The 13,066-nt window shown below is 39.6% G+C and overlaps 2 protein-coding genes across 8 annotated transcripts in view; one reads left to right on the top strand and one right to left on the bottom strand.

Moving 5' to 3' along the window:
• The window catches only part of LOC146574291 (inositol 1,4,5-trisphosphate-gated calcium channel ITPR1), a 74,973-nt gene extending 69,062 nt beyond the window's left edge, over window positions 1-5,911 (bottom strand). For all 7 annotated transcript variants that reach the window (XM_085273830.1, XM_085273831.1, XM_085273834.1 and 4 more), the window contains exons 1-3: window positions 5,441-5,911; window positions 4,484-4,596; window positions 1,823-1,893 (exon numbers count right to left, since the gene is read on the bottom strand). In XM_085273830.1, coding sequence (XP_085129956.1) covers window positions 1,823-1,893; window positions 4,484-4,575 — 163 coding nt within the window. In that variant the 5' untranslated portion in view covers window positions 4,576-4,596; window positions 5,441-5,911. The remainder of the gene's footprint in view (window positions 1-1,822; window positions 1,894-4,483; window positions 4,597-5,440) is intronic.
• On the top strand, window positions 5,164-12,976 carry sumf1 (sulfatase modifying factor 1). The gene is made up of 9 exons (XM_085273839.1): window positions 5,164-6,392; window positions 7,003-7,176; window positions 7,284-7,358; window positions 9,535-9,617; window positions 9,775-9,897; window positions 10,205-10,319; window positions 11,569-11,682; window positions 11,775-11,834; window positions 12,399-12,976. Exons 1-9 carry the CDS (start codon window positions 6,102-6,104, stop codon window positions 12,498-12,500), a joined length of 1,137 nt encoding a protein of 378 aa, XP_085129965.1. The 5' UTR covers window positions 5,164-6,101; the 3' UTR covers window positions 12,501-12,976.
• Window positions 12,977-13,066: the final 90 nt, after the last annotated feature.

The raw sequence follows: 13,066 nt of genomic DNA, 5'->3' as shown, positions 1-13,066 counted from the left end.
AAAGGCTGCTAAAAAAAAAAATAAAAAATGCCTGAAGACACAATTTCAAATTGGTTATTTGCTAAATTGTCTGTTATGTGTAGACACAGCAATACTTCATCCCTTGTGCTCGGTGTCTTTTTATCCTTGGTTAGTGTTAAGTGGTGTAAAAAAACCGAAAGCGAAAAGGTTGAGAACGTCACTTATATAATGAAAGACATTTAAACAAACAAGAACTCCTATCAGTAATACATACATAAACACTCACACACATCATATATAAACAGTTCATATACAAAAATAAATAATAAGTTAAACCATGTAAAACACAAACTAAAACGTGAAAAAGTAACAATCTTGGAAGTTGAAGGCCAATATTGATTAACACTGTGCAGAAGAAAACTATGCTCAGTATCTGCCAGATTACTGAATGGAGCTGAAGTGAAATAAACTGCCAATTTCCAAAGAAAAACATTGAAAGACGTTCGGAAAGCCTGGAGAACTATTGCTCAAGAATTTTAAGAAATTGCAAGCCTGGCTTCTTGGAAACAAAACATAATGAAAGGAGGGCTGACTCAAGAATTTTGCACAGTAAATGGTAAATGGTAAATGGCCTGTATTTATATAGCGCTTTACTAGTCCCTAAGGACTCCAAAGCGCTTTACATATCCAGTCATCCACCCATTCACGCACACATTCACACACTGGTGATGGCAAGCTACATTGTAGCCACAGCCACCCTGGGGCGCACTGACAGAGGCAGTCATTAATGACTGACAGAGTACAGTCATTAAGACTAAAAGCAACACAATAGTTGAAATCACGCCCAGGAAGAAAACATGTCAAACGTTGCTACTTTGTAAGTTAATAGACTTATCGTATCACTGCTCCATTGCTAAAGAACAGGTAGATCTGACTATAATTACACGGCTATTCAGTTTAATGAATGTGTTATTTAGATGTTTTATGATCCCCAAGACAGTGTTTAGCCCTATTCTCACACCTGCAAATGCATCTGTATTATATACTAATGGGAAAGTAAAGAACTAAAAGACAAATAAAATAATTCAAATGGATAAGTACTCATATGTCTTATATGCTCAAAACGTACAATTCTGAAAGGCTGTAATTACTCTCTTTTGTAGGCTTTTATAGAAATGGCCGATACAATTACTTTGAATTGCCAATGAAAACAAAGAACCAAGGAAGACTACATTTCTCTCTTTCAAAAAACTTAAATTAAAATGAAAATCTGAATATGCGGTTGAAGCTCTACCAACGGTCTAGCTATATTACATTTTCTTTAAGTGTCATCCAGCAGCAGCAAGCTAAAGTGCACGTTTCTTATAAATGTGTACCAGTGCCTGTGACTGCTCAGGCCTTCAATCATATTCTGTGTACAATGTTTAGCCAGCTCTCCCCAAGGGACATAAACCTCTAGCCTGAGAACTGCAGGTCACGAGTTCTACTTCCTGTATGAGAACTAATAATAGCAAATTCACCCAAAGACACAGCTGAAGGATTTTTATTTAGAAAACAGATTCTCAAGTGGGTGTTTTTGTTTTTTTTTTTTTTTCAACAAATCAGCAGAAGAGATGACTCTCCATCTGCCTCTACCTCCACAGACCTGTGCGAGCTAGGGCACACAGCTAATAAATACACACACACACACACACGCCTGTTTGAAGTCCAGGAGGCTGAGATATTGTGGCTGTCACCAAAGAAACACAGCATAACACATTCAGCAGCAGGTCTTACACGCTTCACAGTATAAACAGATAGGAGTTAGTGCTATGAGGAGGAGTGTCACGAGGAAGAGGGGAGATTAATTTGCTCCTCTTACCTCTGAACTTCTTCGGCGGGTTGTTGAGGTCCCCAGCATCAGGCTGGATGACGCAGCGGTCATCCACCAGGCTGTAAATACGGACACATGACACATGTAAGCGCTATACATATAATAAGATCATATCCCAAGTTACCATGACAAAGCTGGCAAAGCCCCGAGCATAACAACCACAGCAGCAATGAGGAATAGTTAAGTTCACCTTTAAAGTTGTTTTTTTAAACAAGACTCGAATAAGTATGTAATCATTTTCTTATTCTTCTATTACAGTGAGCTGAATGCTTATGAAGTTTGGACCATTTTAACAAAAATTGAATTATCTGCAATTAGGCCATTTTGATGTTTATGATATTTTTAGAGCTCACAATGAATCAATTGGTACAAAAAATATTTAAACACTGCTTAATTTAAAAAGAAAAAGTACCAGTTGCAAGCTAATTTCAAAAACACTGCATCAGTTGAGTGTGTTTGATTAATAATTTTATAGCACAGCAATGATCGGAACATTTAAAAGGCCAGGAGGAACAGAGGGTTGATAATACTGAGACAGTCAAAGTGATCAACACCACATTTTCAGAACTACAACTCAGCATAACTGGTCAACATTTCTGCAGATGTACTAAGATTGCCATTGTTCTTGGATATCAGAGTCACTGTAATTCATCATTCCTGTGGGTTTGTGTTTAAGCTTACTGTGTATGTGCTAAACAGAGACTCGGGCAAAAAAGTATCTCCAACAAAAGCGTGTGCAAAAACTCTACCTTTGTTTCATGAATTATCTGGGATCGTTACATAGTTGCAGCATGTTTTAGCCTCCCCTTCCACAAAATAAGGAAATATTCTGGATTAAATGACCGGTGGCCAGACAGGAATTTCTGGTGACAAATTTAGCTTTCACTGGCTTAGAATAACACTTGTCTGGACACAGGCCAAATCCCACATCCACTTTCAGCCTTCTGAAGTTGCCCAAACAGACCTCACTGTTCCATCAGCCTGCACATCTCGAGGAACAAGACCGACTACAAAGGGCGAACATACCCATGCGTGTTAAGACAAATAACAGCAGAGTGCCAAATTAAAGGAAAAACTCACACTTTTTCACCTCAAAAGTGAAGGCATTCAACTGCTCCACTATACTGTGGAAGCTCTAATCTCCCTGACCCCTTAGAAGGAATACTAACTGCAAATCAACACAAAGTTGTTGCTGAAAATAACATGAATCACATGCGCTGACCTTTGCAGTTACCAGATCTAAACCTAATTTACTACGAGAATTAGCCTTTGGATCAACATGTTAGTCAGTTTTCAACACCAGTATTGTCAAAACACCAAATGAGGGAGTATCTTTTGGAAACACGGTGTTGCAGCCCTTCAGTGGAGTCTTACTGAATCAACGCTAAGCTCTGCTGAAGTTAATCTGGCATCAAAACTCCTTACTGTACTTGGGGGGGGGGGGGGGTTTCGTCACATGAGCATGCTTCATGCAACTTCGCTTTCACAGAGGTCAGTTATTAACACAAGTTTAATAGTTACACCTCTGCACAAACAGGATGGGTCCTGCTAAATACTCAATGCACACAGCAGCATTTTCCCCCCAAAAAAAGAAGAAAGAGAAAAATGTAGCCTTTCATTTGCTCATATAGCCCCCTCCCCTCTGCAGCTGTTGACTTGGACTGCTATTTGAGTGAAGAAAAAGAGTTAATGTGTACAGAATTTTCTCAGTATGGTGTCTTACTTTAAGGGCAGTTGATCTGCTGCTGAGTTGGTGTTTATGCGTGGAGAGGATGGCTTCTGGCCAAAACCGTCATGACAATTTTCTAAATACATGTGCTAGCATGTGCGTGCGTGTGTGTGTCTATGTGGGAAGCACATGAACTCCAGAAAGGCCACAATGTCTCTATAGTGACTCAGTCTTCGCTGTAGGTCATTCCATTTTTCATGAGCCAGGAGGGGAGGTCCAGGACACTGAGCAGATAGCCCTGATACCATTACTAATGCTAATGCCATGGTTTACCGTCTTGTGATTTCCTGATGGTTCATACCAGCAAAAACATTAATGCAAACTTTCTCTTGTTGCTTTGTTTAGATTCAGAACAAAGGGGAGAGGTTAAAAGCAGCACAACTGAATCTTACTGCGCTTGTGATAGTTCTGTCATATCCTAAGGCCAGTATTTCAAGCAGTAAGCCAGTGTAAGTAATCCCAACAGACAGACCATATCAAAAATATGCATTTTACAAGTAAGGAGAATTGATGGAGGAAAATGATGCTGTGACTGTGTGGGCAAATGAGTGGCTTGCCAACAGTACCACCAGACCATTTATTGTCTTCTAACTCCACCCTTCCAACCCAGGCCTGCCCAAACTTTAGCATAATCTGCATGTTTTTTGCATTTGTTGCAACAAATTACATTCACTACTTAATCCCATTCCGAGACCAAATGATGACCCTGTCGCTGCGTGTAAGCAAACACGTGCATACACAGGCATCGGACTAAAGGGAAGAAATGTGCTTGTTCTCGACTTTGTCATCAAAATGGTTAACAGTTGCTACTACAAGTGTGATTTCCTCCCTTCCAAAAACTGCTGGCTCAGTATCATGACTGAGCAGCATTTTTTAAGAAAAGTGTGAAGTGGGCCCTCCACACAGGCACAGGGACATACCCTAGGGTGCTGATGAAACCATTGGTTGATCCCTCTGCATACAGGGAGCAGATGTCCCCAATGTGTAGGAAACTGGACATTTTGTCCGACATGTTTGGCACACAAGGGAGCACCTGTATAGGAGAAATTGGGAGAAAATATGGATATTATTAGATCATTTAATATAACATGCCTGTCATGGACACATACCATCATGCATTTATTCAGTATCCATATGCAAATTAATAGTTCCAAGTTAGAAGCAGTTTTCAGAGAGCGGGTTCCCTTGCAGGTGGAGACTACACAAACACAACTGTCAGGCTGCAAGGATTTGCATAGAGAGGAAGAGAAAATGTCTATTAGATGTTACTGTAGCCCCGCTGGTGTTGTGCTGCGCCTTACATGTTTAGGAGCTGCAGCTGCCAGCGAGGTTTATGCACCTGCAACAGGTCATGGCCACTGAAAGCTGATAGAGAGCAATGCAGGTCCCCTCCACTCAGGTTATCTGCCTGTGTGTTTTTCTTTTTTCTTTTTTTAAGCACTGCCTCTCACTGAGGTCGATAAAGCCCCATAACAAGTTATTCTGGTAGCTTTCCGACCGCCGTCTGTTGCAAGCCCGACCAAACGATCAACGATCACACAGCAAAAGTTCGGATCTTATTCATCTAAGCACCGAAGCGCCAGCGAAACTTGAGAAAGCACATCCAGCGTTAGCATTGTAATCGCGGCTCACTATCACATTGCTTCACAGCAGCCCGAAATCATTGTCGGTGTAAGATCCACCCGACCGTGATACAATCTTGTTGGGCTTCTCTTCAACAAAAATATTATTCACTAAAAAGCGCCACTTTTGAGCTCTGAGGTTTTTTTTAACCATTTAAGGAGAACTAAATCCTTTTCCCCCCTTTCCGCTGCGAGAAGATAGACATATGAAAGGAGGATGATGGCAAACTGCTCAAGTTAAGCTCTCAACTTTACCTCGGCTGTGCTCGGGTATTTAGCTTTCTCTGGGCCAGCTAAGACAACATGACTGCGGTTCTCCTCTCCTCCGGGCCGGGGGATGACATCCAGGCGTCAGCGACTGTAATAATCCAGTTTTTTGACAGCTCGGACACCTTTCCGCGCCTCTCAGTGCTCCCGCAGCTTGTGCTCACTGAGGCAGGCAGGCAGGCTGGTTGAACTGCCTGGCTCACTTCCACTTCTTCTTCTCAAGCGGCCGTAGTGTTGATAGCTGGGAAATGATGTCCACGTCGCCCCATCCTACCGCTAAGAAAATCTGAGCTGGGTTATCACTCCTGCTACTGCGCTGCCCAGATTTATACGAAGAAGTCTATTTTTCTGTAAAAAAAAACAAAACAAAACAGAAAGGTCAAAAATCTGTGTGATTTTGGGCGAATAAGTCATTGAAGTGTATTTCAGATAAGCGATTGTATTAATATCATCATACACCCCCGGATGTAGCTGTATTTGCGAGCCGTGATCAGAATTTGCAGTGTTTTTGTGGATTAACAGAGTTTAGTCCACAGCAAACATTCACTTCGGGAAGGAAAGGGTTACGTTTTGTTACACTGTAGCCAGCTGACTGACCACGTGACTTTACGGAAGCAACAGTGTCAACATCATGCATGGACCCTGAGCTATGCCTTGGAAACAAACCATCAAAATGTTGCGTTATTTCACCTTATTGTTCATATTTGGATGTGTGAGCAAAGTGTTGTGTCTTCAGAGTTCATGTAGCGCAGAACCTCCAGGCCCGGAAAGAGCGGCGGGCTGCGGTTGTGATAAGCTGACTAGAGACGCTCCAACTGTGGATCCCTTGGACGAGGATGAGGGTAAAGCAGCTTCCACAGATCCTGATCTCAAATACTCCAAAGACGCAAATGACAGGACGAATCAGGTGCAGGACAATGAGCGGGAAACACAAAGTCCGGTATGTTGCGACTCCCGTTACAGAAAAAAAAAAAAAAAAACACCGCTATTTTGTGAGAGTGTGGAGATAAGGTTATGCGTGCAAAATGTCATAAAGTTGTTACCAAAGTCGAATCTGATCGTTCTTGGAACTATTAGGCCTCCTGAGGTTCCCATGCATAAGCAAGGCCTTGTAGCCAATCAGCTGCAACACAGATCTGTCGATTAACACCAAAACCAAGGGTTGCAAAATTGTGTCCACATATGTGCTAATTTTAGTTGTGTGTTTAAATAAACCATAACACCATGTGCTGTAAATATGACTTGAATGCAGAAGCAGGAAGTTTGACAGCCTAGCCTTTGTTTCCTGTAAGTTACCCTCTTAATATTGCACATTTGTGGCACTCTGGTGTCATATTTTTTTTATTTCTACTAGTATTTCTATTATTTATAGGTGGCTAATAACTTAGATTTTTACTAGATATATTATAGATCTTCATTGTTTTATTGTGTTCTTTATTGGTTGTTATGATCTTGTAGCTCATAAGAGTTATTAATCCTGAATCTACATTCCAGTTTCTAGCACAGTTTGTTTGCATATGTAAATAAAAAATTGTACTTGTTCCGTGCAGATGGTGCAGATTTCTGGAGGGGAGTTCCTGATGGGAACAGACAACCCAGGCATCCCCCCAGACGGTGAGGGCCCCCAGAGAGTGGTGTATGTGGACTCCTTCAACATAGACATCCATGAAGTCACTAACCAACAGTTTCAGAGCTTCGTCCTTGCGACAGGATATGTGACTGAGGTTTTAAAAAATATTTAAAAAATAAAACAATATTTTTCTGTGAGTGGTTTTCATTATCCTGGTGTTGTTTTTTTGCCCATAAAATCTGTGTCTTTTCTGATTTTTAGGCAGAGAAATTTGGAGACTCGTTTGTTTTTGAGGGACTTTTGAGTGAGCCAGTGAAAAGCCAAGTCACTCAAGCAGTAAGTGTACCACTGAGCAGGCGACTTACCTGTGCAGCTCACTTTTTACCTGCTACATCAGTTGTAGCTTTGAAGGAAGACATGTGCAGGCTACATGTCATGCTTTCGATTTCACTGCACAAAACGAGCACACAGTCAAAGATGTGCTCTACATTAGTTTGCACTTATGCAACGATCTAACAAACTATTTATTGCTTACACATAGATATTGGTAGCTTGCAGGACTAGAGGTCCAAGTTCACACACTATGTTTAGTAGACAACAGTAAATATAAAGTGTTGTAATAAATGTAACCTCACAGGCTTTCATGCTGTGTTTAGATGTCTGTAAATGTTTATGTGTAAAAAAGCTTTTTTGTTCATATAAGTACATGTAGCTAAAGTTCCCAAAGGGAGTTTTTCTCTCCCACAAACAACACTGATGCTGAGCTAGGTCAAAGGTTTCATTTGAACCCCATGCTTTTCTCCTTTGAGTTCTCTATATCACATTTTCATCATGCCCACCTTGTGGCTATTTTATATGCCCTCAAACAAAGGTATGAGCAGTCCACCCTTTTTTGAGCCACTTCTCACACTCTAAAATGTCCCAGTCACAAGAAAAGCACGCCAAATTTTCTGTTTTTGGCAGCAAAAGAGGAAACACAGGAGTCTTTATGCATGCTCTGAATCTGAGGACACAGTGGATCGGCTTTATTTTTGATGTCAGGGTCCCCACAACAGATGGAAAACCCTAATGTTAGCTTGCTGCATGACAAAATGTGGCTAATTTGTTTATCAAATGCCCAGAGGCTTGATAATCCAGTTCTTCGGCATGTGACAGTTTCACCTACAGTCGTGTGCTTTGCAAAAATAAAAAATAAAAATATCATGCCAAATAGGAAGAAGCCTCAAAGCACCTCCTTCACAGAAAGTCACCTTAAACAGTTTTTACCTGTCAGCTGTAAAAGGTTGATGGGGGTACTGTCGTCACCCCGCTAGGTGGGCAGGCAGGTGGCGTGAATACACAAGTCTGTAAATGCAGTAACTTGATAAAGAAGTAATGTAGAAATTTTAAGTTGATGTTTTAGGTGTATTTACTAGGAGGCGGAGGGGTAGCACTGGCAGCTTCCAGTATTTTTATTTTTATTTTTATGCACACAGGACTGAAGACTTTTACCACACTTCAGCAGCAACATGAGTCGATGAACTTTGGAGCGTGCTAAAGATAGATTTTGTGGTTTTGGACAGAACATTTCCAAGAGATTGTTGTTTGATGCTTCCTGATGTTTCTAGTTTTCACTGTGTGTTCATTACATACCTACAGCTTGACAGGTTTACCTATAGAAGTCTTCTGTATGACCCTCAAACCTAGAGGCTTCCACACATTTACCCATATGGCACAATAACTTCACTAATTACTGCTAATTATTTCCCAAAGAGTCCCAGTTTGAAAGTTATACATTTGTTGGATTTTGGCAACAAAGTTCTTTATTCTAAAAGTGTGATGCTGTTATTAAAGTTACACATATTTTATTATAAAAGAGTGAGCCAAAAGTGAATGCAGTCCTTATATAATGTGTGACAGGTGAGTGCAATTAAGGACAAGCACCACACCCAATCAAAGGTGAGAGAACTAAACAAGGTGCATCTGGTGAAGTGAGTGAGTGGGTGGGCTGGGATGTGCTAAAAGGTGGGTCTTTACAACAATTATTGTGCACATGCATGTTTCTCTATAGCTATCTGAACCTAAAATAAAGTCATAAATGTATAAATGACCACTTTAATATAATATATCTCACATATTTACATTCAACATTTTAGATATATTAAAAATTAGCAGCACAGCATCAATATTAGCATCATGACAAATGTTGTTCTTGGGAACTGTAAGCTGCTCCAGTCAAATCATATTAAAATAAATAAGGCAGCCTTTGACAGGGATTGCATTTTATAAATGCAGCACAGTATGTTTTATTCATTTAAATAATTACATTTTAGTTTTAACCCAGCACCTTCAGAGAGCACGTTTTTGTCTTTAGCTGGACGTGATGATTTATACTACAACTGTTTAAGAGTGTTGAAAATGGCCTGTTGTTTGAGGAGTTGCACATCAGTGGGCTTTGCAAGAGAAAAACAGAAAAGAAAGTGTGAAAAGCATAATGCGGTCCGTAACAACTGTTACTACCATTTGTTGTTAGGTGGCCGCTGCCCCTTGGTGGCTTCCAGTCAAAGGAGCCTCCTGGAGGCACCCTGAGGGCCCAGACTCCAACATCACAGACAGGTAGAAAAACTCTCTTTTACTAAAAACTTCGTAATGTTTTCAATAATACGCTCCACATTTATATAAAACACCTATCAAGCATCAAACCTTCACTCTTCTTTTATTTATGAAAAGATGATAAGAGCTCGGTAAATTACTTTAAATCTGTGTTTTTTAGGCTCCATCATCCTGTTTTGCATGTCTCGTGGATAGATGCTGTTGCCTACTGCTCCTGGGCTAACAAGAGACTCCCTACAGAAGCAGAGTGGGAGTATGCCTGCAGGGGTGGCCTGAAAGACAGGTAAGATGTTAACTGATGATGATGATGATGCATCATAATCAGAAAACACATTATTGATCCATGTAGGGAAACTGCTTTGTTACAGTTGCTTAACACACAGTTTATAAGAGGGGGAAATACTAACAAACCTCTAGTCTGAAATGTGCATTCAAAAATGGGAATAATAACAACGTATGACCAAAGTGAGCAGAAGATTCATAAGCACAAATGCAAAAGGAACTTTTCTGTGAAAGATGTTTGAAAATGTGCATTTCCTACATGAAATATGTCTCAGATTACTTTCCTGGTATACCACGCCTACATTTAGACTTTATCCATGGGGAAACAAGTTGAACCCTAAAGGACAACACTTTGCTAACCTCTGGCAGGGAGACTTCCCCACACACAACTCTGGAGAAGATGGGTATATCAAAACTTCACCGGTAAGAGACACAAGCAAGAATGAAGAAATGCCATAATTATGGGTGTGTTGAGGGATCTCATATTTCAGGTTTAGTCAGAAAAAGTTTGGCCCAGGAAAATACTAGACATAATTACGCATTCCAAAGCTCGATGAAGTCACAAAAGAAGCTTGCAGCCTTGAGAGATTACATAGATTACAAAAAGACAACATAAATCCAGTCTTTCTTCACAGAGGCAACTTCATAGTTCCAATTCTAGTATGAATCCTGAATATCCGATTTCTGTGTGAAATCTTTAAGAGTATACGGTGTTGATGTAAAATGATATTCTAATCTGCATTATGTCACCTTGTTAGGGTAAAAGGCAGTCACTGATGTTGAAGTAATAGGGGAACTTGAGCTCAGTTAAGAAATCCCTTTAGTTGTCCAGCGGGTTTAGAGGTTTGATTTGTGTTTCAACATTCTGCTTTCTGCATTAAGATAACAAAGCTTTTCAGTTTCCATCTACCATGTAAATGCCCAGTCTTTTTTCCAAGAATGTCACTGAACCCATCAAACCTGTAAAGTCAACCCTCAGCTTCACTAACTTGACACTTTTTTTGTTTACGTAACTTAAAAATCTGTGCATGTGTAAATATACAATTTTCTGCAGTCATCTTTTTTGCAAGTTATTTTAACAACAATGAACAGTATCTTACTATAAAAGAAAATCTCTGTGTTTGTTCCTTTGTCTACAAACTCCTTCTATACTGGGAGGAGTTAAGCAACCAAAATAAGTTTAAAGATTCTTATCTATATCAGATATTATAGTGTCATCATGTTTTCTAGAAACTACTTGGCAAGGGGCTAAAATGACCCGTTTTATGCATTTAAAACCTATAGCGCCTCATAATAGTATCATATCATTGGTATTTCATGTCTAATTTATGTTCACAAAAGTTGATATAGTTTTTATTATTTATGTATTTATTCATTTTATTTTCTCACTGTGATTAAGGATATCAGTTTGTCAGCAGCACTAACAGGCCAAATAATACTGTAGCATTAGCGTGTTCTAATTACCATAATATACTGTGTGTACCATTGAAAGACACAAATATTCATGCACAATAGTTCTTCAAGCCACAGGGCTTAAATATCCTTTAGATAGATAGATTAGACTACTTTTAGAATTAGTGTAGAATTTAGAAATTAGAAATGATAATATTAACAATAATGTATTTTTAAAAACATTGCAGTAAAGTGACAGTAGTGCCCTTATACCCTACAGGTGATGTCCTTTCCTCCCAATGCTTTTGGTCTGTACGACATGGTGGGGAATGCATGGGAATGGACAGCAGACTGGTGGACTGTGCATCACACCACGGACCCGCAACGCAACCCAGTAATGGCAGATTACATTCAGGCTTTTGTAATTGTCGTGGGTGTTGATTTTTTCTTTTTCTGTAATTATTATCTACCATTGCTCTCTTTCAGATGGGGCCTCCCTCAGGCAAAGATAAAGTGAAGAAGGGAGGGTCATACATGTGCCACAGGGTATGAAAAAAATTATGTTAAACATCCAGTTTTTTAAATCTGAAATTTAAAACGTGGTTAATTATTTATTTGTTTAATATACCAAGGGCCTCACTCACTGGGATTTTGTGGGATTTTTTGGAATAAAGTGATCAGTGAAAGTAAAGCGGTTCTGGCTGTTGGAGAAACCATGTTATTGTTGGAAACACTGAATCCAGACAACTGATATTAGCATTTCTAAGAGGAAGTAGGGTAGCTCTCTGCTCTCTGTTACTCTCCACCTGTGGGATAACAAAGGGATAGATGTATTCATTCTTTCCTTTCTGGTTCATGGGGCTTTTGATGCTAGTGACAGCCTTGTCACATGTTGACTGGCCACAGTTTTCTTCTTGTTTCACATTATAGTTACACATGTGAGGGACCCGAGAGGTCAGTGATTGGAGACTGTGCATAAGCAGGCTTTCTACAAGATTAATATCAGTAGTCTTGACTATCAAACAGTAAAATATCACAAAGCAGTGTCTGTTACTGACATTATTCAGTTCATTCACAGTACATTTCCCCCCCGTTCCCCCCCTTTTTCAGTCTTACTGTTACAGGTATCGCTGTGCAGCAAGAAGCCAAAATACACCGGACAGCTCAGCTTCTAATCTTGGTTTCCGCTGTGTTTCTCAGGAGAAACGATAATCTCACCTGCTTGTCTTAAACACACTTTTACTGAAGCTGCTGCCTAAACCTGTTGTTGACTATGCAGGAAGGACATGCAACCTGTGATCTGTGATCTCATTGCCAAACATCTGAATATGATGGACAGTAAATCTTCTCTACTATGATATATGTTCACAGTATTCTCACTTTTTATAGTTTTTCAGATGTTTTCATAAGAAATGAATGGAAAAGCTTTCTCTGGCCACCTTTGAGCACTGGTGGGAAAAATATTAATAATTCAAGTTACTGTACCTTTCACTGGAACAGATTAGTGTGGTTTTTTTTTTATTGTTGCCATTATCAGCTAAAAGCTGGTTGTGCTGAAAGTAAATCTTAATGTACAGAAAATGACTTTGCTGTAAAATCATTATAGAAACTTGTACTTTTTTTGCTCAAAATCACTGTTTCATATATTTCCATTATAAAGTTGTTGTAATAAAGCAGTATTTCCTCTTTTTTGTATGTTGTATTAGTTATGTACTGAAAGTAAAAGCTTTGATAAACAGCCATATTAAACATGATTAGTTTTAATATGTAGCATCCAC

Source organism: Mchenga conophoros, linkage group LG5 (assembly GCF_057382185.1).
Source record: "Mchenga conophoros isolate Kocher_MC1m ecotype Shallow Benthic linkage group LG5, M_conophoros_male_GT1.1, whole genome shotgun sequence".
Taxonomy (NCBI): Eukaryota; Metazoa; Chordata; class Actinopteri; order Cichliformes; family Cichlidae; genus Mchenga; species Mchenga conophoros.
The sequence above is the reverse complement of the archived record's forward strand: the minus strand, read 5'-3'. Positions and strand labels throughout refer to the sequence as shown.